We start from the raw sequence: 26,815 nt of genomic DNA on the forward strand, positions 1-26,815 counted from the left end.
ACGATAAACTTTTAAGCATATATGCGGCTACAATGACTCTCAACGAAAATTACATAACACCTTTAATCAGGATCCTGTCACTATGGGAAATAATCCACAAATAAACGTAAGTTTGTTGTAAATATAATGAATATTTTATAGAGTGCATGTATATTGTGCGTGACTGACTGGAAGGCTGGGTGGCGATGCGTTGCATCCTGGCGAGCAGCGCGCGCAGGCGGGCGACGGGCGGGCGCGGCTGGCGCGTCACTGCGCTCGCGAGGTGCCGCGAGTACAGCGCACGCGCTCGCTCACATACCTACAATCCACACACATTTTTATAGGTGCACGAGCGTGACCTCCATGTTAAGTACTCTACTACTATTAAGTTCAGCATGGGGTTTAAGTATCAATTGTTGGGTACCCTTCTTACCGGAACTCATAATTATTGATCCGCGGCCGAAATAGACAGGATGGTGGTATCCACCCTTGCAGACCCTCAATACGCCTTAATCCCAGTGGATTTCGGTTGACGATCACAGTTTATTGGTATCATAGTTACAGATATATTCTATCTATCTCTGGCGAGTCTGGTAAATCATCTTTTAAGTTTCGTTTATTATTATTCGAACATTATTAGAAAAGACATTTAAACATACACACACTAAGAAAACGGACATTATTCCGGTTTAATAGTTTATTGTTATATTTTTTTCTTTGAGAGTGGTCCTCTTATAAACTGTTTTTAATAAATAAAAAATACTCACTTGTGCTTTAAGAGCTTCGGTTTTTGCTGATATTCGAGAACGAGGTTTTGTTGGTGTTGAATTATTGGTAAGCAATGACCTTCTATCAGCCCAACCACTCGCGATGTCAGGACCTGTATGGTATATTAAATTGGGTAAATAAACAAAATATTGACCACTGGACCTCTCACTAAGATAAAATTTTAAAATCTGTCAAAGAAATGTCTGGATATTTTTAATGCATACAAAGACAATCGTGCCCCATCTGGTTTGTGTAAAGTAGACATGAGGTCTTTGTCTTAATCATATAGTATAACAGACTCAAACTTATGACTGCCCCTGCCGTAGAAACAAACTGGTTAACGTTATCCGTGCGAGTTAAATATGCACCCTGCCACCAATATATTTCAATAAAGAGGCTTACATAAATATGTACTTCTTTTAACAACTGAACCAAAGGTTGTACCCATCCTTATTTTTATACTCAGTACTAAGTAATAAAGGTCCTTTCTTCTCTCTTGATTTGGTGATGTGTTACGTAAATCTAATTTTAATGGCACTAAATCTTAGTGGTTATTTTATACAAATGTGTGTATATTGCAAACAATATCAAGGTAGGTGGCGCATTTACGTTGTAGATGTCTATGGGCTCCAGTAACCACTTAACACCAGGTGGGCTGTGAGCTCGTCCACGCATCTAAGCAATAAAAAAAAAAACACTAACTATTTTAGGGGAACATTTTCTGCTGCTCCGGGGAAATCAAAAATAGTACGATAGACATTATTCCTGGTACTTGAAAACTAATTCGAAAGAAAACATAAAAAAATTATAAATATAAAAATAATGTACAAACCTAAAAATGTTTCTGCAGTAAATGTATGTTTGGTTCCTCTATTTGATTCAAAAATAAATCCCGGCAAATCCTCTTTCAATATTGTGGTCTGTTGCTGCCCATCTATATTGTATATATGCAGCTCCTTTTCCCTGCAAGTTCAAAAATATGTATCTACGTCTTTTTAAAATGTAGAATTCATCAGTATGAATTGGAACTTACTTTTCACATGTTAAGGACCAATTCCCGAGAACTAGTTTATTGGGACCGGGTTTCGACAGGATCGGCTGCGGAATAAAGTTTCTCACCGAAGCTTTTGCCTTTTGTAGTTTTTCAATGAACTCTCCGCGATTTTCTGTAGTGGAAAGATTTTTATTGTAAAGTTCTATTGGGACTAACTTATTTTTTAATTTATTATTAATTCTTGATATTTAGTTAGATTGGAAGTTGCAGATTTCGCGATTGATCTGTTTGCACGTGGTAGAAGCAACCCTTCAGAAGTATATAGTATCTCCACGATTTCCGAGAGTTGTAAGCATAATAAAAACTACTTTTACAATTTAATCTCGCGTTTTTATTGTCATTATATCGAGTGGTGAAAGGCTATTCGGTTTAAGCGACATTTTTGTAACTATGTAAGTAAGTCATTTTAAATTCAAAATTTAGAGAAAAAAAAATACCAAAAAGAAATTCAGCTATTTGAATGGAGTAAACTTAATTGAAGTTCAATTAAAAACTTCGAACTGTTGATGCTAATACTAAATAAAACACACATTTAATTGCAAAGATAAATGTTGCGTATTAAGCGAAATGTCGATTAGGCTAAACAGCCTTTCAGCCTTCAATATAACATTATTTCCGACGTTTCGAAATCTTTACTGTTTTCGTGGTCACAGATGACTTGCGAATGTCAGTGTTATTCTTAACAAGTATTATACCCAATTCCCTCACAAGACATATCCTATTCGTTTGTCCCTTTTTAGTGAGGCTTTTTTCATTTCCTAGAGATTCAATATTACATACAAGATGTTTTAACTTCAAAACGAATTTGAAGGGCTCTACTGCGACAAGTAACGCAAAAGGATCTAATTTAGACGAAAAAAGAAGGAGAGTTGACTCGCCAGTGTTGTCGGTCTGGTGCTCGGGACTGCCGCTGGAGTACATGGTGGCCAGCTTGCCGTCGAGCAGGAAGCGGAACCAGCCGTTGCTGCCGGTGCTGAGCTCGAGCGCGGCGGCGTCGCTCCACGCGTACAGCGCGTCGCGCCCGCGGCACAGCGACCACTCGCCCCACGAGTACGCGACGCCGCTCGACAAGCACGACGCGTCCTCGCCGCTCAGCTCTGGAGACACACAGCACGGTCACGACCCATGCTTTCGTTGTTACAGAACTCCTGCCCGCCTGCTTTGTAGGCAGAGCATACGGCATGGTGAGTGGTTAACGTCGCCCATGGACGTCAGCAAAACCAGGGGCAGAGCCAAGCCACGGTCTATCGTTAAGTACTCTAATTTTATTTAGGTCGTTTATTTCAGATGAGGTCTAAATGTATAGGGAATCAAACGGGCAAACAAATGAATTAATATTAGTTGGGTATTTACTAATCAGTGATAATGTATCTTACAGGCACCTACTCAACTTTTGAGCACAGCGTCTTAAGAAATTAATACAGTTCTTGGACACCACCATACAATATCTATTCGATTACACTTAATTCAAGACAACCCTAACATGCTTCATACCAAAACGCCTGAACTCAATCAATCAAATGAACGGATTGAATTGTGTTTTTTTCCTGATTTTTTTTATGAACACAAAAATGATAGAAAGAGCACCTTCAATGCTTTTGATATGTGTAATGATTTATTTTTTAACTAGCTGTACCCATCTGCTTCGCTGTGCATTTAAAATTAACATTATTATTTCTCACCCCCACAAAGATACTCTTTTTTTTTTTTTTATTGCCCTTGTAGGCAAAAAAAAAACGCCCTCGCAACTGGTGTAGGGAGTCCAACACTCAGAGATAAATATTAGCCTATCCATTAAGTACATATATTTTCTACATGGATACCAAGTTTCAAGTCAATCGGATGCATGGTTCAGTAGTTATAACGGAGCATCCGTAAAAACCACCGTAGATTAGTATTAGTATAGATTATACCCAACAGTACCTGGAGTGGAGCTGCCATCGCTGTCGTACTGAATGGGTGTGATGGCGAGTGCTTCGACTTTGCTGAAGACGCCGAGCCGAGCGAACTGTTCCAAATACACGTCGGCGGCCTTGGCCATCAACTCTTCGGATATGCCCAAAACTGTCATATGTCCATCGTCGTCATCCTGTAGGAATGTCAATCGCATAAATTTTTTTGTATCCTTAATTAGCTATTTAGAATGTACAAAAAAAAATTCTTTAGGAATCATATTCATATATTATATAAGTTAAATTAAAATAATGTTTTCTTTTTTTAATTAAATGTTTTTAATTTTATATTTTTTTATTATAATTTAAAAATTTATTACATTAACATTAATTTGATTAACATTACTGTAATTTACAATATGTACAACATACACACACACACATATGCTACTCAAGTAACTCCAAAGATCATTTCGTATGCTATGTCATGAGTTGCACACCAGGAATTAAACACAACAACAAAGGTATTGAATGCAAGTAAGTTTCGATGGTGTGATGCCTTTACAGTGTGAATGTTATAACATAATTTTATTATGATACATGAAAAGTAAATTTATTAGTAAGAACAATTTAGTTCGATGACAGCTATTCAAAACATTCTCGTTTTAGCTAAATACAAGATAATTATTAACGGACCCACAGCACGGCTCTATATGTGGTAAAATGAGATGTTCGTGCGTGTAGTTGCGTTATCGAAAGGTTCTAAAAATGTAAACCAAGTTATATTATTATAAGTAATTATTTGTAAAGTTTTAGAGCCGGGTTTAGAGAGGAGCGGGGGCGGGTTCAATCACACCATCGGAACATTACCGCCGGCGGCCGAATGTAACGACTGCGCAGGTACCGCGGGTGCGGCCTCCGGACGGGATACACGTCCTGATTAAACACACACGTTTATGTTTCATTACCAGTTCGAAACCAGAATAACCAGAAATATATTTGACGAAGACACCTTACACATTTTCCAATAGATGGCAGGCAGCATTTTATATAACAGATATAATATGTTATTGATTACCTAAGCAAAGATCAGTGTGTTTAGTGCGAGGTTTTTAACTTCTTGATTGCGTAAAAGTTTACTCAAATTTGTATCGAGTTGGAACAGCGCCCCTAACGGAAAACGAAGGTAAACTGTTTCAACTCCATACAATTAACAGGGATTCTGTTTGTTTCTTGATAAATGAACTGTTTATTAGACTGTCGTTTAACTCCTTGACTGCCATGCCGGTCACCGGTGCCCTACGCGGCGCACCGAAGTAATTATATCGATTTCTGTTACCAATGCCTAACTATACCTTCGTTTGTTTTTAATGTATGTTTTAGAAATTGATTCATTCTCAGTATCTTCGGATTCGCCTTTCTCAGAGCCTACTAGATATTCCGGCGTTTCTGTAACGTAATCACTATAATAATATAGTATAAAACAAAGTCGCTTTCTCTGTCTCTATATCTGTCCCTATGTATGCGTAAATCTTTAAAACTACGCAAAGGATTTTGATGCGGTTTTTTTTAATAGATAGAGTGATTGAAGAGGAAGATTTATAATTATGTATAACCAGCTGACCCAGCAGACTTCGTAGTGCCTCAATCGATAAATAAAAGACCTAAAGTTTTTTATATAATAAACTTAAAACAAACAAAAGGAATCCGCCCGATGGAGGACACATCAAAGAAAAAACTAAATTGTTATTTTTATTTAATTCCGAGCATTTTCATATTTATCTATCTTATATATTTATCCTTTTAAACCTTCTCTGGACTTCCGCAAATAATTCAAGACCAAAATTAGCCAAATCGGTCTAGCCGTTCTCGAGTTTTAGCGAGACTAACGAACAACAATTCATGTTTAGATATATAGATAACATCCATTAAATAGCGGAGAAATCAATAATAAATTATAGTTTCCGAAGCGAAGCGAGAGCCTGTCGCTAGTTCGACATAATTCAGTGCGCCACGTAGGGCACTGGTGACCTATACGGCAGTCAAAGGGTTAATAGCATTTCTTTCGGATGTGTGCATGTTGTCAGTGACCTGGTTGTCGAGCACGGCGGCGACGAGGTTGGTGAGCAGCGCGGCGGGGTGCGCGTCCCGCAGCAGGCGCGGCGGCGCGTAGTGCACCATCTTGCGCACCAGCGACAGGCAGGCGCGCCGCACGCCGCCGCCGCCCGCGCCCACGTACCGCGCGCAGAACAGCGGCACCAGCCGTCTGCACACACCGCGCTTACACTTAGCATACCATCTAGTGCCGAGTTCAATGTACGAAAAACAAATTTTAAATCTAAAAAAACGATTGAAAAGACATTACAGAGTATTATTTTCATAAATGTAACTATACTTGAGACCTTAAAACGTATATTTCAAGAAGGGTGGCGCATTTACGTTGTGCGTGTCTATGGGCTCCAGTAACCACTTAACACCAGGTGGGCTGTGAGCTCATTCACCTATCTAACCAAAAAAAAAACCGGAAACGTTCGATTTTGTTTTTCTTAGCCTTAAATCCATTTTTTTTTGGTTAGGGTAATTTCCCTTTTCAAACGAATAATTTTCTATGAAAGCGATTGGATTCACATCACACAAAATTACATACTCTAGGTAAAACTCAGCCATTTCTTTGTCGCCCGTCTCTGGAAAGTCATCATCAGTCGACGGAGACGGAGACTCGCTGTTGCCGACAACCAACCACTCTCCGGGACATTGCAATATTGCTGCCACTTCCCTGTGCCCTATAATGGAAACATATAACAAAACCAATTAAACACTTTCACACTTACTAAATCATATTTCAAATTATATTATATTCGTAGAAATACCTTGATCGTGTCGCTCTCTCGCTTTGTCTAATGGGGTTTTACCGTCCTCGTCACGCAAATCCGCATTGGCGCCATACCGAAGCAGTACCTTGGCAATCGCGGGACGACCAAAACAAGCCGCATAGTGAAGGGATGAACTACGCTGACCTCGATTTACGTCCGCTCCTGTTCAACGTCAAATACGAAATTATTTTATCGGAATACACTGAGAGCAGATCTAATAGTCTATTTGTTCTTAAACAGTTACTGGAATCCGCAGACAAAATCGATTATGCAGCTCAACAGTTTCATTCCTTTAGACGCGCAAACAAGTTCACGATACATTCGTTGTTTTTAACCGGAACCAGATAGGCGTGGCCTAACAGTATACCTTGCCGACTAATATTCAACACAAGAATTGAGTAGTAGACTAGTAGTAGATAGTTCAAGTCGTCGTGGCCTCTCGATCCACTAACGGTGCTTTTAGGTACCTCAAGCACCGGTCACCGCTCTCGTCGAAGCCGTCGCTTACGACGAAGGGCTCGACGAGTAAATTAACTCTCAGACACAGCCCACTGAGTTTCTCGCCGGATCTTCTCAGTGGGTCGCGTTTCCGATCCGGTGGTAGATTCTGCGAAGCACGGCTCTTGCTAGGGTTCGTGTTAGCAACGTCGTCAGGTTTGAGTCCCGTGAGCTCACCTACTAGTTAAGGTTACGCTGGAATAGCCTCTCAAGGCTACCAGTTAGGTAGAAAATAAATAAATATATATATCGTCTTGGCCTGAGGGATAAGCGTCCAGTGCATTCGTGTTGAGCGATGCACCGGTGTTCGAATCCCGTACTAATTTTTTTCTAATAAAATACGTACTCAACAAATGTTCACGATTGTCTTCTACAGTGAATGGAATAACATTGTGTAATAAAAATCAAACCCGCAAAATTATAAATTATGTAATTACTGGTGGTAGGACCTCTTTGTGAGCCTGCGCGGGTAGGTACCACCACCCTGCCTATTTCTGTCGTGAAGCAGTAATGCGTTTCGGTCTGAAGGGTGGGGCAGCTGCTGTAACTATACTTGAGACCTTACAACTTATATCTCAAGGTGGGTGTTGCATTTACGTCGTAGATGTCTATGGGCTCCAGTAACCACTTAACACCAGGTGGGCTGTGAGCTCGTCCACCCAACTATGCAATAAAAAAAGTAGATAGGTGGGGAAAATAAAATGCTACTACTACCATGGAACCTTCCCCAATGGAAGCAGTAGCATTAGCTCGATATAGCCACCACCGACACATAACTAGAGACTATAGTCTAAATTACAAAATTAATCCCCCCCCCCCTTTTTTTTTCAGTGCAGTCGTTACAAGAAAGCAAGAATGGATCACCTTTCTCACACAGGAACTCGACCATCTCCTTGGTGCCGAAGGCGGCGGCCCAGTTGAGCAGCGTCTGGCCGACGTCGTCGGTGAAGTTGACATCCACGGCGCCGCTGGACACGGCCGACAGCAGCGCGTCCGTGTCCTTCCCGCGGATGCAGTCGATGAGCTGCCGGTGCGAGCGCTCTCCGCCGCGACTCGCCTCCGTGGACCGCGCGCCCGATGATGAACCGACATTACGGTTCGCACCCCTAGGTTACTTGCATATATCAATGACCGTGTAACCACTGTAACCCCGACCAAGTGACGGAGGCACTCATAAAAAAGTCAGTTATCAGACAAGACTAAAACGTCAAGAATTGTAAAATCGCGAATTATCTTAATCGCATTTCAGTATTTTATCATTTTCCTAAATAAAAAATACAATACACATTATTCTTTAATATTTCGTAGCAAATATTTAGGTACGATTTCAACGATGAATGAATAATAATAAAATTATTTAAAACTAAATCTCACAAATTTTATTAATTATCCTAATTACGCTGTTCTAGTTACTGTGTATTTCATGTTATTATTACTTTTCACCAAGCAGTGCTCTATTTAAGGACAGGATAAAACTACGGTAATACTCACGTTGCTATAGCGTGCCTTCCTTCACAGAGCAGTACTAGTAACAAGTCGACCAATCGCATACATTCTAAGCACCAACGCTCATCTGCTTGAACTGCCTTTTCAATGGCTGAACATAATTCCAAACGAACTAAATCCTGTAATAGAAATAATATTTCTAGAACATGTAAGAGTAACCAAATTATTTGTAAATAATTTCACAAGCCTCCAATTTTGTACTTTACTATTCAGTAATAGATATTTTTGCTAAGACTGAAGTGGGAGTCTAATTCTCTACATGATTATTCTGATGGAATATAAAAAGGCAAGTAAATAAACAGGCTCCAACTCTACTACTCAACTATTCTTGAGTTTTTACTTATAAAATAAACCGGCTCCAACTCTACTACTCAACTACTCTTGGGTTTTTACTTATACTGTATCACAACGAAAAACGGAGTTAGAGAAATATGAAGGAAATAACAATTAGAAACAATCAACTCACATGGGTGATCTGCGCCGATCCGCGACACAGCGTCGAAAGGAGACTGACTGTAGTGGATACAGCTGAGGTGAGACATTTATCATCTCCACTCTCTGTGCTTCCCAAACGTCGTACTAATTCTTCAATTAGGCCTAATCATTTCGAATATTGTTTTTTAATTAATTTCATCATTAAGACAATATATGTATTTTATAATGAATTATTTATTTTGTTATAAGTTTATCTTCTATTTGTTGCGACCGAATCTTGCAGTTCAGACAGAACTCTTTTGTTTATTGTTTTTGGAGCTCCAGTGGTAATTTCATTACCGTACAAGAGACAACATGTGGATTTTTATAAAAAGAACTCGTAAGAGTCATGGCAATTCAAAATTTGTATAATATAATAATTGTTTCAGACTAATTATTGTCCAAAACGTGGAAAGAGTCGTCCTAATAAATTAATGCTTTTATTATAGACAGAATTAGCGGAGAAGAAGTTTTACTAATTTAAGAAGTTAACTATTTTCAAATATTATACAATAAATTCGCAATGTTCCAATAAATGTAAAAACTTCTGAATGCAAGCATTACGGATTCGCTAGTCTTTAATTTTGTTATGTTTCACCAATACATACAATAAAATATGCATACAATTTACATTCACATTTCTTTTCACAATCAATGTTACAGTTAATTTTCACAATATTGGAATGGTGTGTAACTCTTACCGTGTTCAGCCAACGGCGCCGGGTCGGCATGTGCACGTGCAAACCTGTCGGCGAGCGAGGCGAAACAGCGCAGCGCTGCGTCCGCCACCCGCGCATCGCTGTGACGCAAGAGCATTGACAACGACGACACCGCGTCACCTACGCGAGCGTCACCGGGCTCCATCTTACCGCACACCCTATAACACGTTACAACGTAACGAACAACAATCTCTAAGGCTGGGGTCTGGGGTAACAACAATGAATAGGTATATGTTTTAATGTTACAGTTTAATGTTAAAAAACCTTTTTTTATACCTGGAAACCACAGCCATGGCTGAATGTAGTGTATCCTTATGCACTGAGGTACCATGGTTTGTAATAAAATGCAAAACAGCAGGTAAACCACCACCTTCCCATACAGCACCGGCTTCTCGAGTGCAAACAAGTTCCAAGACCTATCAATCAAATTTAAATTAATATGAGTTATTAGTGTTATATTTTTTAAATAGTTTGTTTTCTATTTAGCAATATAATTGTTTTACCTTTATACATTGCTCTGCTAGATCTTTGCTTGTCCGATTATTGGGGTCAACTGTCAACAGTCTGTTGCATATAGCCTTCACAGCTCCCTCAATTGCTACAATGCGCCTTGTACACTCAGCTATAAAGATAAAACCAAATTGAAACAAATCGTTTTCTTTTTTTTGTTGTACACCAAATTTTACTACACATTGATTTACCAGACACATCCAGATAGTATGTGATAGCTCTTGCAGTAACTTCTAAAACATTATCAGGTGCACATTCATCCAAAAAAATCTTGCACAAAGCTGGAAGAAATGTTCTTGGTGGACAGCTGGAATTATTAAACACCTTATAGAAATTGCAGAGAAAAACACAAACAACAACTTTTAACAAATCTAGTTTAACATTTAACATTACCTTTCAAAACACCTGTCAACATTATCAGACATTAGTAGAAGCATACACAGCTGTTCAAGAGCAATGAGTTGCATATCACGTTCATCACCCTGCCCAGTCAGCAGCCACTCCAGTAATGTCTCTGGATCCACTTCTGCCATCTACAATTCAATTAGAATAAAAAAACTTATTTTATTTTTAAATTAGGTATATTTTCACTTTTTTCGCTTCAATTTTTTTTTCAAAGCAATTAGTCTTTCTTTACAAAGCTTTATTTAAATACAAAAACTTTCAGAAACCTAAAAAACTGCACAACAGTTAAAAAAAGAAATTAGATTATTTATGTGCTTTATGTAGTACCTATAAATCAATAGATTATACACTAGTACACATACCTTTACAGTTTAGTGGTATGGATCACCTGAAACAAATAATTTTATTTTAGTTTGTCTAGTTAAAATATTCTACCATCAGTAACATTAGCAGGGAATTAAGGGAAGTGACACAATTAATTTGGAAAGCAGTAGGTTACTATGATTAGATATTGCACAACAGCTAACAGTGGCAAGGGAATATAGTAGTAAAAGCTTTCTGGAGTCTCATATAAGTATAGTCTCATGAATAGCCAGACAAAATATCAGATTACCTTAAAAAGTGGAACTTGTCCATATACTGAAAATAAATAAAAACAGCAAACATACTTTATCATCTGCATGACATTATCATCAATAATAAAATTCATGTGTGATTACTAATACAAAGCAATGCATTTCATATGGGTAAAATGTAGTTTTCTTGTTGCTTGAGATAGACAGACTTATATGGTATCACAAAATTTTGCCACTCTTTTATGTATCCTATTTAGTTCACAGTACTTACAGGATTATGATTATAATGACATGCAGTATTTTTTATATCAAGGAATATAAACTTTGTAATAATTATGTCAACATGTTTGCAAACATAATGGGTACAACATTAATTACATAATGCAAACACAATTAAATACAACAATAATCAATAATACAGTTTGTTCCTAAAAACACGGTAACATAAGGAATGTACACAATAATGTACACATCATACCAATGTACCCATTAGTAAGAAAAACACTTTTCAACTGCATATTGTTTATATTTTTATGTTTTTGGTCTCATTGTCATTACTAGCTAAAGCCTTGTTTAAATACTAATTTGTACATTTCCTTTCTTTTAACAATTTATTATTGAACTTATTTGAAACGAAGGTATATAAGAACGGTCTAGTATTTTAAAATCTTATGTAGGTTACATTATTTCAATGTGGACTAAGCTGACACTATTCCTTTCTCTTTTGTCATACAAACACAATTTATTTCACTATTTAATTATTAATTTAAAGAAGAAAGGTGATCAACTCAATAGACACGTTAATGGATTTATTTAAAGATTAAAAATTATTTTCACTCATTTCACAACAAATTTAACAAAAGTGATGAGGACATTGTTGAAGGTAATGAAAATAACTTACCACTCGAAATTAATTGATTTTATTCATCGATCTTTCTCGCAACTACCGCTGCACCCTAGATGAAAAAAATGTTTTTAAGACTGTAAATTATTACTACGCAGCAAAAATTAACACAGATTTTAATTCTTTACAATTTTTTGTCACCAAACCATCAAATTTCAGTATCAATCGAAAACACACTTTTTTGAAGACTTTTGTCTACTTAGACAATCAAAGGGAACATAGCACATACAGGCGTATTATTAGCCTTGTTAAGTCAATGTAATAAATAACGATTCTGTTTTTGAAATAAAAATTCAAAGAAGTTAAATGCTGATTCAATCTATACAACATTTTCATTAAATGTTATTATCAATATCCATTTTTCGCTTATTAGGCATAACTGCTATCCTCAAAGATTTAGTTGTGTGGTCAACTTTTCTCTCACAGTTACCAACCCTACAGTTTTAACTATAGATCGACAGTTTTTCGGAAATTCTCTTAGTTTTCAGTTTAGACCCCGAAATCTACAGTTTTTTTTTATGTAAGATGCTAGCGCAACGGCGGATCCAGGGGGGGTCATGGGGGTCATGACCCCCCCTGAGCTAGTTCCAAGACTTGAACTAACTTGGACTAATTGAAGAACATCATGATTTATTTATTATCTATTGTTATCAAAATTAAATTATAAGTTCTTAACTTGCCCGCGACTATGTGACCCCCTCCTGGCGCCAAAGCTGGATCCGCCCTTGTGCTAGCGTCATTTATTAGTGTTGGAGTTTGAATATGAATGTAATGGCAGGCAACACTTGACTCATGATTACAGATTTCGAATATTAGAATTATTTTAAATGTTTGAAAAACAGATGATTGTATTCTTGTAAGAAAAAGTCAGAACTTCTCATCTAGACACGGTCTAAGAAACATGTAAGTTTTATAAAAAATTATTCAAATATAGTGCATCATAGACAATTATACGTGGACAGCATCACGACCTTCCAACACCTTCTCCTGATGTTCACTCATGTTGCCGAGACACGTTTCTATACATGCATTAATCTTGCACAGTGTCTTTCAAATTTTACTTTTGACAATGGTTTTGTCATTACGTCAGCTAACTGAATTTCTGTGGGACAGTAGCTAATATTTATTAATCCGTGCACGAAGTGTTCATGTATAAAATGGTACCGCACGTCTATGTGTTTAGACCTTTTGTTGAAGGATCCAGACTTCACAAGTTGAATCGAACTTTGGTTATCAACATGTAGATTTATTTTTATGTCCAAACCGGTTGTTTCCTGTAATAGAGATTTGAGATACAATGCCTCTTTGCAACAGTCTGCTGCGGCTATGTACTCGGCTTCAGTCGACGATAGCGCTACTATAGGCTGCCTGTACACGACCCGGTCTGTATGGCTGTTTCCGAGTCGTGTGATAATATTTTCTGCTGTCTGTTTGTGCGCTGGTAGAAAACGGCAGTTTCTTTCGATGGGTATCGGCTTCTGTAGCGAGGTTTCGCAGGTAATTGTCTGGTTCACTGGTGGTAACTGTACTATCGGAGAACTGCTGGTAACTGTTTCTATCTTGCTGATGGTTCTTTGTCGAAGATTCACTGGGAACTGTTTGTTTCTATGTCGGAGATCCGCTGAGAACTTTTTCTATCTTGCTGATGGTTCTTTGTCGAAGATTCACTGGGAACTGTTTCTATCTTGCTGATGGTTCTTTGTCGAAGATTCACTGGGAACTGATTTTGCCTTTTTTTTTTTTTTTCCTACCTATGCTGATAGCCTTGAGAGGCTATTTCAGCGTACCCTAGCTTGTGTAGGTGAGCTCGCGGGGCTCAAACCGGAGAATTGCTAACACCGCCCTAGCAAGATCAGTGCTTCGCAGAATCTACCACCGGATCGGAAGCGCGACCCACTGAGAAGATCCGGCGAGAAACTCAGTGGGCTGTGTCTGTGGGTTAATTCTCTCGTCGAGCCCTTCGTCGCAAGCGACGGGTTCGACGAGGACGGTGACCGGATGATTTTGCCTATGAATGGCCATCCTTTTATATTTATTTCAGTACCCCATCTCGCGACGCGCTATCGACGCGCCACTTTGGAGGGTCCCTTGATCTGTATGTTACCGTAGTGAAAGCGCTCCACAAATCGTTCCTATTGATCTATTTACATTCTCTGATCTGATACACTAACATATTGACTATAAAATAACTTAAGATTATACATTTATTACGTAATCACTTATTAACGGTTAAATTAAATCTATTTGTTTCTTAAACTATAAAAAACCCTATTTCGTCCTGCACACTGCCTCTTGGATGCCCATGATATTGGTCCATCGGCTATCATTAGCACGGAACCAGAAGTGCTTCTTCGCGTCAATGGGTCTCCAGCATAATCCGAGTCGCTGTAAGCATCGATGCTCTCTATCGGTTTGTTTCGTTTGAACAAAATGCCTTTATGTTTGGTTCCCACTAAATATTTGAATATTTTCTTCACTTTTGTAACGTCTTCTCTAGTGGGGTTTTCGACCTTCCTGCTAACTAGATTGACCGCTTGTGCGATATCTGGTCTGGTTCTGGTAGACAGGTACAGTAAACTTCCCACTGCTTCCCTATAGGGATATTCCTTCTCCTGGACAGTTTCCTGTATCGACTTTGAATCACTACTTGCGGGCGTGTCACAAGGTTTGGCATTTTTCATGTTGTATTTTTCCAGTACGTCATTTATGTAGGATCTCTGAGTAAGAATTATTCCTTCTTTTGAGTTTTTTATTTCCATACCCAGATAAGTATTTGGATTTTCATTCTTTTTCATCTGAAAGGGGATTGCCCACTCTCCATAGTGTGCTAGGCCCAAGATGGACATCAATTATTACTATAAAAATGTACTGATTCAAATTCTTAAATGTATTGGATATCTAAAAAATATATTGAAATTGACGCCACTATTATAAAAAATATAATAAAAATAAAAACTCGTTTTGAGGTTAATTTTCTATATAAATAAGTGTCGGATTGTGAGATACTTCAAGAACTTTTCTTTTCTTAATGTTTAAGATGTTCCTAATGTATTTTTATCCAATAGGGTATAAAAACACACTTAATTCTTTAAATATCTATATTTTCTTCATCTTCATACACAATTAGTATCATCTAAAAATAGCAAAGGAGAGCATATACACGGTTTTAAATCTCGGTCAGGGTAAAACCACAATTCACACAATGTTTTTTAGTCGTAGTATGAAACGTTATTGATAAAAGTAAAATAAATCGAAGAAAAATCAGAACACATCCATTTTGTACGCAAGCACAACACCACAAGCAGCAAGCGAAGTGTCAGTCAGTGAGATTAAATTCAGTGTTGTCAGTATAAAGAAAAATAATTACATGAAATTCATATATCGATTATTTTTTTAAATAACCGATAATTGATTTATATCTTAATCTTTTTTTTACGAGTACACATTATTTTTTATGTTTTTGTTTTAGTTGTACATATTTAAATAACAATACTAGTAAAGTTTTTTTTATTGCTTAGATGGGTGGGCGAGCTCACAGCCACCCTGGTGTTGCTAAGTGGTTACTCGAGCCCACATACATCTACAACGTAAATGCGCCACCCACCTTGAGATATAAGTTCTAAGGTCTCAAGTATAGTTACAAGTTAAAGTCCAATGGGTATGTCTTCGATGTTATTTTATGTGCATAAAATCCATTAAAATCGTTTGATTAATGATAATACTTAAAATTATTTATTTATATGTTTTATTTATATACTCAAAATATTTACTTCATACGTAAAAGGATTTGAAGCTGGCAATATTTTTCCCGCAAAAATAAAAATCCTTGTTTTTTCAATAGAGTTACTTTTTTTAAACTACTTATTGTAAACTATAGTGGCGCTTATTTGCAAGAAAGTAAATGCATATTTATTTATGACAAAATTAATGCACAAAGTATTTTTTCTATAATCTATTGTCCGCTTTGGGCCGAAAATGGGCCATCCCCTTTGGTTTCAAGTTTCTTCAAAATAGCTTCGATCTTTTTCTTATCTTTTCCTATGACAAGTCCATCATCAACGAATAGTCCGATTATTATTGACTTATCTTCGTTTATGAAAATGCATCGATCTGTTTTGATTGTCTTGAATCCCAAATCAAACATCGCTTGGGTAAAAGTTTTGTTCCATGTAAATGGAGCTTGTTTTAATCCGTACAAAGATTTTTTTAATCGGCAAACAACTTCAGTAGTATTGCAGATAGTCTCATAGCCAACAGGCAATTTCATATAAACTTCATCTGATAACTCTCCGTTTAAGAAAGCTGTCTTGATGTCAAATGTCATGAAGTAGTAAGATTTAGATGCGGCAATTGCTAATAAAGTTTTTAATGCAGATTGACTTACTACTGGGCTATAAATGTCTTCGAAATCCAGGTTTCCTTTCTGCTAGCATCCACGTACGACTAATCTAGCCTTGTACGTACCGTCATCTTTAATCCGAAATACCCATTTGTTCGACAGTATTTCGTGTCCTTTGGCTTCTGACTTGTCTACTAATACCCAGGTGTTATTTTTCTGTAATGATTCCATTTCAGATTGTATCGCCTTCTCCCAATTTCGTCTGTCGGTGCCAGTCACAGCTTCTTTGTATGTTAGTAAAGAGCAGTCATAGTCGTCATTATTTTCTGACGTAAACATGGTCACGCAGCGACTTAACTCATAATCTTTGATCCATGCTGGTGGTCTCACGTCCCTTTGTGGTCTTCCACTTGAGGGAGATGGTTCATCAACATGATCTTGACTAGAGCTGGAATAAAGGGGGTTAGAGTCCTGAAAAGGTAAGTTCTCATTAATGTTGTTTCTGTTTTCTGGAATTTCAATTTGTTCTGTTTGAGGTTCTGGAGTAAAACCTTCGCGTTTCTCAGCAGGAGTACCGCTATAATGCATCATTTCGACTACTTTTACATCTCTGCTGATAATAACATAATTCCTTTCGGGTATATATATTCTAAAACCTTTTGTATATTCTGCATATCCCAAGAATACTCCTTCTGTCGCTTTGGCTGTGAATTTTCCTCTTCGGTTTTTGTTCATCACAAACGCTCTATTTCCGAATACGTGTAGGTGATTTCCTGATGGTGTTCGTTGTACCCATTTCTCATATGGGGAATTGCCTGTGAGAGCTCTTGCTGGGCTTCTATTTATCAAATAGTTTGCAGTGTTTACTGCTTCTGCCCAAAAATTTTCAGGGATATTGGCATCTAGCATCAGACATCTGGCTTTATCCATCAGCGACCGATTTTTTCTTTCACTCATGCCGTTTTCCTGTGGGGTATAAGGTGCAGATAGTCTTCGGCTTATACCGTTATCTTTGAGAAATTTGTCAAACGCTTTAGACCTGTATTCACCTCCATTATCAGTTTGTAGATTTTGAATTTTCATCTTATGAAACAGTTCAACATAGTTTTTATATTCCTTGAATTTATCGATTACTTCGCTCTTTTCTTTTAAGAAATATACACAGCAGTATCTTGTATAATCGTCAATAAATGTTACGAAATACTTTGATCCGGCCATTGATTCATTCTCAAATGGGCCACACACGTCACTGTGAATTATCTGGAGCACTTCGGTAGAGATTATTTGTCCATGGCTTTGGAATGGTAGAGTGGAAAATTTTCCTTTGATACAAGTCTCACACGTACCCAAAGTTTTTTCTTTAAAGTCGAGTCCTCGCATCATTTTATTTTTAACCATTTCTTTTAGGTCTCTTTCATTGATGTGACCTAATTTCTTGTGCCATTTCATAATTTCGCTTTCATCACTAGGTGCGAAGTTTGCTGTCTCTTCCGGTTTATCAAATTCAAGATAGTATAATCCATTTCTTCTGTTAGCTTTTAATACAGTTTTCCCGCCTTTTATGACACTGGCTTGTTCTTTTTCAAATAGAACCTTATAGCCATGATCCGTAATTTTGCTTGCAGAAATTAGATTATTCGATAAATCAGGTACATATAATGTGTCAGAAAGACTAATTTGATAGCGTCGATCCTTTGTATAAAGTTCGGCTTTTCCTTTCCCTTTAACTTCGGTCGTATGTTTATCTGAAGCTAGCTTTAGAGTGTCAATCGCGGGGATTAAATTATGGAGTATACTTTTATCACCCGTCATATGTGACGTACAGCCACTGTCAAGACACCATAAATTGCCTTTACATTTCGATGTTCCTGTTGTTAAACAGATGTTAAATGTCTTTTCTTGACCTTTAGTTTTATTGGGGTTATTGGGTTTCTTTTTTGACCAACAAGCTTCTGTGGAATGCCCTTTCTTATTGCAATCCTTACAAAATTGTACCTTTTTCTTCGTCTTTGTGTAGAAAGCTTCTGAAGCCTGAGGTTCACTATCTTCGGTTTGCCTTCTTGCTTCGTATTCTTCTACGATTTTTATTTTTAAACTGTCAGGACTTGGTAGAACATCTCTCGACTCAATTGCCGTTCGGAAGCTATCGAAATTTGTAGGTAAACTGTACAACATCATTATACTTAATAATTCTGGATGAATTTCGACATCCATGTCTTCTAATTTACCTACTACATCCATAAAATTACTGAGATGGTCTCTCACATCTTCTTGTGGAGTCATTTTCTTTAATACTAGCTGCTTTAATAACGTAGCCTTTCTTGCCGGCCCTGAACTTTGGTGAATAGACTTTAGTTTGTCCCATACCTCCTTGGATGTATTACACCCTTTAACTTGTTTCAGTTCTGGTGGAGATATAAGTAAAATTAGCTCTGACCTTGCCTTTAAGTCTTCCTTTAGGAACGCACTCGTTTTCTTCGGCAGTCGTAGTTGCCGCTAACGCTTTTGCACCACTAGCGTATTCCCACAAATCGTATCTTACGAGAATCGCCTGTGCTTGTAAGCACCAGGTATCATAGTTTGATTTTGTCAGCGGTTCTATGTTTCTGATACTCGAGCTCATTTTAATTTTTTTATTTTCTCATTTACTTACTATTTTAAATTTTAATATGCTTCTTCCATTTGCCACTAGATATTTATGTAACCACGCTCTGCTACCACTGATAGGGTGGACTAGCGGCTATAGCAATTAATTAAAACTTAAATTAAATACTTGAAAACATTGTGTTGACGTGTATAAGAGAAAATATAATTCAGAATGACACCGCACATCAAAAGTAAAAGGAACTTAATACAAATTCAAATATAGTGCATCATAGACAATTATACGTGGACAGCATCACGACCTTTCAACAGTGATAACTACTCGTGCAGGCTCCACGTGCGGGCAAGACGCCCTACCACTAGTTCCGCAATTACGCAAAATATATTTTTTGCGGATTAGATTAATAATACACGATGTTATTCCTCATCGTGGAAGTCGTTCATGACCATGTATTAAGTACGGTTCTCCTTAGTAATATTGATACCTGTCTACGGGAATTTCTATATTCAGCTATATTTCTTTTGCTTAATGGATGAACTAAAGAATGAACTGTCAATACATGGACTTTTAGACGGGAACGCGAGAAGTGAAGTTGTGTGATTTGTTTTATTTTGTCTATTTAGTGTTTCTTAATACGTAATAACGGTTATTTATTAACTGATTAGTATCTGTGAAAGTGTACAAATATGGGAAAATAAAACGAAGCTGCTGGACGTAACTTCTCGGGATCCTCCAAAAAGTGCACTGAAAAAGTCTCAGTAAATGACCACCATTTTACTAAGATTAAATTTCATCCCATATCATCTCATCTCATCTCATTTCATGACATTTCGCTGTGATTAGTTTATCATTGCTCCTATAGATGACAGTAGCATAATATTGATATAATTTAAAGTTCTTGGTAGCACAGAGTCCAATCTTCAAATCGCAGAGTGCAGGCAGTTACGAAATAATATACCTACTAACACACTTTTATATATTAGTATTAGTTACGTCGATGTTTTAGAATATATTATCGAAATCACAGTTTTCTTATTTTTTATTGTACTTCACGAAGTGTCAGACATTTCTTCACTTCTTCTTATTATGACAACTCTTGTCACTTCTTTCTATGTATATGTTTTTGATAAGGAGTTTCTATATCCATTAACTCCAACACTTTCCCTAAACATTTACATAGTACACAGTCCTAGTGCCTGGCGTAGAACTGCATATGACGTACGAGGTAGTGATTTGGTAAGGATGTCTGCGACTTGATCCTTTGTTCCGATCCGTACAACGTTGCAGATACCCTCAGTTACCAATTCTCTGACGTAGAAATGTCTGAGCCGGATATGCTTCGTTCTCTTGTGAAACTCGGGGTTGTGAGCAAGACGAACAGCAGCTTCATTGTCCACATGCAGAACCGGTACGTCCGCAATTGTAGTCAATGCCTGGTATAGTCTAGCAAGCCACATTAGTTCTCTGCCAGCTTCACTAGCTGCCACAATTTCGGCTTCTGTAGTGGAGATAGCGACCGATGTTTGTCGCTGACTGATCCATGAAACTGTGCCTCCAGAATAGCGACAGATCACTCCTGTTGTAGAACGTCCGGTTTCTGGATCACCTCCGTGGTCGGCGTCGCTAAATCCTTCTAGGATTCCAGGTTTGAGACCAGCTTTATATGAGATCCCATGCGAAAAGGTACCTTTGATGTAGCGCAAGATACGTTTTACCTTGAGCCAATCTGTCTTTACAGGTTTCTCCAACTTTCTTGAGACAACTCCGATGGCATAAGCAATGTCAGGGCGAGTACCAACCATTAAGTATGCCAGAGCACCGACAGCTTCTCTATATGGGAAACAGGAAGCTTCCGTTTCTTCTTTCCCTTCTTGAATAGTCTCTCTCTCAATCGGTGTGGAAACGGGATTACAGTCACTCATTTGAAAGCGGTCTAATACCTTTTTCGCGTATGCCTCTTGGTTGACGAAGATGGAGCCATCCTTTCCTCGATGGATTTGAAGACCAAGATAATATGTCGCTGGTTTCGTCGTTATGCGCAGTCTCTTCTTCAAATCTTCTAAGAAAGCGTTAGCCGTGTCTTCATCAGTGGCAGCTACTAATCCGTCATCGACGTACAACGTGATCAGTAGTTTCTTCTCGTTAACTTCTCTTGAATATAAGCAGCAATCAGCTTCGGACTGTTTGAAGTTCATATCCAATAGGATCTCTTGAAAGCAAGAGTTCCAGCACCTTGGTGCTTGTTTAAGTCCGTACAGGCTACGGTTAAGCTTGAAAACGGTAGATGTTCCTTCCGTGAGGTTGCACCCTTCTGGCGGTTGAACGTATATTTCTTCCTCGAGCTTTCCGTTCAGAAAAGCTGTGTAAACGTCGAATTGGACCAGATGTAAGTTTTCATGCGCGCTAACACTGAGTAGTGCTCGTACAGTAGTCAGGCGTGCGACAGGACTGAAGGTCTGGTCATAGTCTACTCCTTTCCTTTGTCTGTACCCTTTTACGACAAGTCGAGCCTTGTATTTGTCGATCGTGCCATCTGGATTTCGTTTGATCCGTAAAACCCATTTGCAGGGAAGTGCTTTTCGTCCTTTTGGCAATGCACATGGCGTCCAAACGTGCAGGTCTTCGAAGGATTTCAATTCGCTATCCATTGCCCTTTGCCATTCTTCGCGATCGTCCCTTTTCATAGCGTCTGCAAAATTATTTGGGAATGTTTCAGTGATACAGACGTAATCTCTTAGTCTCTCAGGACGTCGAATCAGTGAGCGATCTCTAAGATTATAGCCGGTTGGCGGTGGTTCAGCATCATAAAATAATTCTTCTGGAACTGTCGTTTCGTCTTCCTGGTCATGGTCTTCGTAGAGGACTTGATCCGATTCTTCTCCCTCGAGAACATGATCATGGTCGTTGGAGTTTGTTTCGGTAGTTGTATCTCCCTCGTGAACGTGTGTTTGCTCTGGAATTGCAACTTCTCTTTCTGAGTTCGTGTTTGGCGTTATGGTAATCGGATATTCTCTTGTCTCAACTTCTGTTTTAGGAATTTCACTATTACAGATGGGAAGAGGTTTCTCATCGAAGATTACGTCACGAGAGCGGACGAGCGTCGAGTGTTTTCCGTCTGTGACCCAGATACGGTATCGGTATAATCTTCAAATCGCAGAGTGCAGGCAGTTACGAAATAATATACCTACTAACACACTTTTATATATTAGTATTAGTTACGTCGATGTTTTAGAATATATTATCGAAATCATGATATAATTTAAAGTTCTTGGTAGCACAGAGTCCAATCTTCAAATCGCAGAGTGCAGGCAGTTACGAAATAATATACCTACTAACACACTTTTATATATTAGTATTAGTTACGTCGATGTTTTAGAATATATTATCGAAATCACAGTTTTCTTATTTTTTATTGTACTTCACGAAGTGTCAGACATTTCTTCACTTCTTCTTATTATGACAACTCTTGTCACTTCTTTCTATGTATATGTTTTTGATAAGGAGTTTCTATATCCATTAACTCCAACAAATATTACCTATCCTGTATTTTATTTTTAATAAAGGATTTTGTAAATTTATATATAAAATTTAAGCAATTTGTCTATAACGAATATAGACTTGTATGATTTATAATTTAATGGCCGTCTCCGACATATATTATATAAAAGATTAAGCCGTATGGTATGAAACCTTTGCCTTTCCAGTTGGAAAATAAAGCTACTACATACAGACTAGATACTGTCAAGACATGTCAAGTAAAAAAAATTAAAATTTATTGAAGAGAATTAATGAACTTTTAAAATTGATTTGTATGACTGTGTATATAGTAAAGATGGAAGAAATACATGATTTAAAGAATTAAATTACTAAAAACTTAATTGAGTGAATAAGCTTGTACTAAGCATGCAATGCTAATAAATTATGTAGTAAACGGAGAATACGAACTATAAATAGGTACTTATCGCCGAAAAATCATAATAGTTTACTTAATTGAAATATCTTTAACAATGGAACGAAGTCGACTGTTGTGATTTCTCAAAAGAGGGCTTTCGCAAAATAAAATTTTAGTTTACATGCCCATTGTGCAATTCTGTATATTTGTGATGGGGTGCTTGCATAGCAAAAAAGAACCTTCAGAATTACACCCTAATGTTTTTCGCGTTGTAAACATTGATGAAAACGGTGACGACTTATGTTCCGGTCAGCTGGAGATAACAGAATCTGACATCATATTGTACAGAGTTGGAAGAGATTCTACAGTATGGCCACTACATTCTCTTAGAAGATATGGATTTGAAGGAGATTTATTTAGTTTCGAATCAGGTATTTTAATGTTTTTTATAAAATATAAAAAATTTATGTCATGTTCCATGTCTGTACATTTTGAACATGAATTGGGGGAAAATAGAAATGTAACTACAACAAGGTTTCACTAATTAGAACAAGTAAAAAAAGGCCCTTTGTGGATTATTAAGGCAACCGAATAAAATACAAGTGACACAAAATATGTATAATCAAAGGTACATATAAGGAATTACAAACATGTAAGAAATGGTTGCATTTATTGACAAGTTTGTAATATTCTTTTGCTTATAATATTTGCACTTTGTTTCTCAATCTCTGTTTCTAAGCCATTCAACACAGTGGCAAAGTTCTCTAAACGAGTGACAAAGCAGTCAATGAAAAACAGACTAACAGACAGTAAGCTTCCATGTTCTGCATTTCTTGTTACCTCTTGTCTAGGATTAGCAAGCCCTGTTTTTTATTGGTGCTTCATTTTATATTTATTATTTAGATGGGATCCAACTTCAGAGATGAGTTTTAAGTCTCAGTTTTATAGCACAACGGCTGCCCACCTTTCAAACTAACATATTACAGGTTTACTGCAGAAATAGGCAGGGTGGTGGTACCTACACATGCAGGCTCACAAGGAGCCCTACCACCAGTAATATGGTGCTTACAGTATATGAAATTATAGTTAACCATGTATCAAATGTGTGAGGGAAATAAAATCCCATTAGCTTTTAATTTATTTTGACTCAGGTCTATTGAAACCCTCCTAAAAAGAATGACAGTTGGTAGTGTTATTACTAACATGATATATCACTAAAACTATTAAAAAACATATTAGAAATTGCGAACCTTGAACAACACTACCAATGTTTGTATGAAATGTTGAATTCATTATTATGACAAGATTATCTATTTCTATTTTAATCATAAAGTTTTCTTGGAAATAGAATAATAGCTATGAATATGTTCAATAAAAGCTCCTTATTTGTGCCTCTTTCACTTGCGTTTTCACTATTAGCGGATTAAAAAAAAGGGATTCAATTCCTAAGGTTGCAAATAAAGATTTCTTTATTCACAAATCTAATTATCCTATGGAATATCCTATGTAAAGTCTCTTTTCCATATGCACGGTTTCTGCACTCGCAGCATATTCACAGAGCATATACCCCATGAATAAAGAGCTATTACAATAAATATAAATTATACACAATACTTGAATAACCTCAGCCCACATTGTGTTAATACTGCAACCGATCATGAGACATAAAGTCAAAGTCTATTGCAATGCATAATGACTGTATGACCTTCCAAACTGGAATCAATGACTCCTACCATCCACATGAGCTTACAATAAACTTTACCACCAATAAAAAATCTTACCAGAACATTTAATCTACTGCTTACAGATGCCAAATACATAGAAATGCACCTTTGTTACAGGCAGAAGATGTGAAACTGGTGAAGGAATATATGCTTTTAAATGTAGAAGAGCATCTTTACTGTTTCGAAAATTACAGCAACAAATTCAACTACGGAATATTGTCCATGATTCGGTTGCATATCCAGGATCAAGACTAACACCACCACCTCAAGGGCGACAAACTCTACAAGCCACAGTTATTCATCGCTCCTCCATAGACAATGGACATCCAGAAGCACAGTCTGCAATAATCCATAATCTTTCAAACATTACTTCTAATTCTGATGTCCTAAGACATGTAAATCTAAATACTACACCTAGGTCTCCTTCAAGTGCTGACATATTAGAGGTCACGCCTTTATATCCTCGACCCCAATCGAGCAGTAGTCATGTAACAAATGTTTATCAATTCAGTGAATTCAAAAGAGAACACAACAACAACCAAAATGAAACAGCTGTTGATTCTCGACATGTATATTGTAATGATTTGAACAGAGATTTAGCAGTACTTAGAAGTACTCTAAAACAGACATCAGCTTTAAATACAATGAAAGAAATAGAAGATGAAACTCTTTTTCTTGAAAATAGGTATATGAATAACAACCAAAAGGAGAAACATTTATCTCCAACTTTAAGTGTTAGCAGTGAACATTATGCCCAGCTTAGCCTAGAGCGACAAGAGGCAGGTCGACTTTATATGAACATTGCACCTAATGAGGCAAACATTGAGGGAAATAAGAATGAACTTATTAACGCTATTCATAAACAAGTAGAATATTGTAATTTGGCCATGAGTGGTAAACCGGAACTTAACACATATGCTAACTTAGCTTTAGGAGACTTGGGAGACATTGTTAAAAATATTAAATTAACTTTTTCGACAGATCGTAAGCAAAAATTTTCTGAATCCGATACAATAACCTCCATTTCTCCCGTGGAAGAATTAGAAGTTAATTATGCTATTTTAGATATTGAATCCAACAAAAATAATGCAAGAACAACCAAAGATAACTTAATAACTTCTGAAAATAATTCAAATACTAGTTCGAAAAATGAAAGTGTTTTTTCCGGTTCGTCTCAACCACACGGACGTCTCATGTCACAGTGCAGCGTTGAGAAAAATATACCAACAAATGTACCGCCTGCAGCAATAGGATATACTACCATAGATTTTGATAAGACTGTTGCATTAACTTCAGTAGCGGCATGCACTGATGTAATTGATATTGATGGAAATCGTAAAACGCGGCATAACTCTATAAACCTGATATGTGGAAGTCCAAGTATGGATAAAAATAAGTAGCATAAACGTATATATTTTTTAGGCAGCTTTCATGTAGAAGAAATAATCGGGTGTTACATATAAAATAAATCAAATCAAATGTTTTGGTTTAAATAGTCTTGTGGTGCCAAATGCAATGTTTTTAGTTTTTATTACAAATTAACTATATATAAGTTTTATGGTGTATTAGTGAATCAATGTCACGGTTCGATGTAAATCGCTAGATATTTGAAAAATACGCATCCGTTGAAGAGAATCGCACGCTACATAACTGAGGAATGGCAAGTCTGTTTAATTTATGAAAAATATCTGCCCTAAATAGCTATGAATGATTGATATTAAGTTATAGACATAGTTCCTAAATTATTAATTTAATTAATACGATGAATAGGAAGAGGACAGGCCTAGAAAACAGGTAGTATGTAATTATAATTGTAAATGCTTGTTATACTTTACAATTACCTTTACAAGAAATGAAACATCAACTTACTAGTATGACCAAGATGTGCTGATGTTTATGTTATTATAATCATGATTCGTTTTCCATAAATAGTATGGTTAATTATTCCTTTACGCTCCGTATTAGCGATGTGCGTGTCCAAGATACTTAAGTCGATTATTTTGCCTGTAAAAGCATTTCGATAATTTTATCCCCCGTGTATGAGACAGATAAGAATGTATTCGCACAACGAGCAAAACGACTGAAAGGTATACCGACG

General features: G+C 37.1%; 2 protein-coding genes across 7 annotated transcripts in view; one reads left to right on the top strand and one right to left on the bottom strand.

The window, feature by feature from the left end:
* Ufd4 (ubiquitin fusion-degradation 4-like) overlaps positions 1–12,348 on the bottom strand; it is a 35,897-nt gene extending 23,549 nt beyond the window's left edge. For 4 of the 6 annotated variants that reach the window (XM_089731673.1, XM_089731675.1, XM_089731674.1 and 1 more), the window contains exons 1-20: positions 12,155–12,347; positions 11,041–11,066; positions 10,667–10,806; positions 10,465–10,580; positions 10,267–10,385; positions 10,040–10,179; positions 9,746–9,921; positions 9,037–9,167; positions 8,556–8,689; positions 7,929–8,170; positions 6,564–6,728; positions 6,341–6,476; positions 5,785–5,959; positions 4,564–4,629; positions 3,725–3,890; positions 2,680–2,898; positions 1,781–1,913; positions 1,580–1,710; positions 747–859; positions 169–298 (exon numbers count right to left, since the gene is read on the bottom strand). In XM_089731673.1, the coding sequence (XP_089587799.1) occupies positions 169–298; positions 747–859; positions 1,580–1,710; positions 1,781–1,913; positions 2,680–2,898; positions 3,725–3,890; positions 4,564–4,629; positions 5,785–5,959; positions 6,341–6,476; positions 6,564–6,728; positions 7,929–8,170; positions 8,556–8,689; positions 9,037–9,167; positions 9,746–9,921; positions 10,040–10,179; positions 10,267–10,385; positions 10,465–10,580; positions 10,667–10,806 (2,632 nt within the window). In that variant the 5' untranslated portion in view covers positions 11,041–11,066; positions 12,155–12,347. Of the gene's footprint in view, positions 1–168; positions 299–746; positions 860–1,579; positions 1,711–1,780; positions 1,914–2,679; positions 2,899–3,724; positions 3,891–4,563; positions 4,630–5,784; positions 5,960–6,340; positions 6,477–6,563; positions 6,729–7,928; positions 8,171–8,555; positions 8,690–9,036; positions 9,168–9,745; positions 9,922–10,039; positions 10,180–10,266; positions 10,386–10,464; positions 10,581–10,666; positions 10,807–11,040; positions 11,067–12,154 lie in introns of all 6 variants that reach the window. The other 2 variants (XM_089731676.1, XM_089731678.1) reach the window with 1 other exon arrangement.
* A 10,529-nt stretch (positions 12,349–22,877) lies between these two features.
* LOC114244791 (uncharacterized) lies at positions 22,878–26,646 on the top strand. The gene is made up of 2 exons (XM_028176693.2): positions 22,878–23,424; positions 24,835–26,646. The coding sequence occupies exons 1-2, from the start codon at positions 23,175–23,177 to the stop codon at positions 26,115–26,117; spliced, it is 1,533 nt and encodes a 510-aa protein (XP_028032494.2). The 5' UTR covers positions 22,878–23,174; the 3' UTR covers positions 26,118–26,646.
* The last annotated feature ends 169 nt before the right edge of the window (positions 26,647–26,815 follow it).

This window comes from Bombyx mandarina, chromosome 12 (assembly GCF_030267445.1).
Source record: "Bombyx mandarina strain Sakado chromosome 12, ASM3026744v2".
Lineage (NCBI taxonomy): Eukaryota > Metazoa > Arthropoda > Insecta > Lepidoptera > Bombycidae > Bombyx > Bombyx mandarina.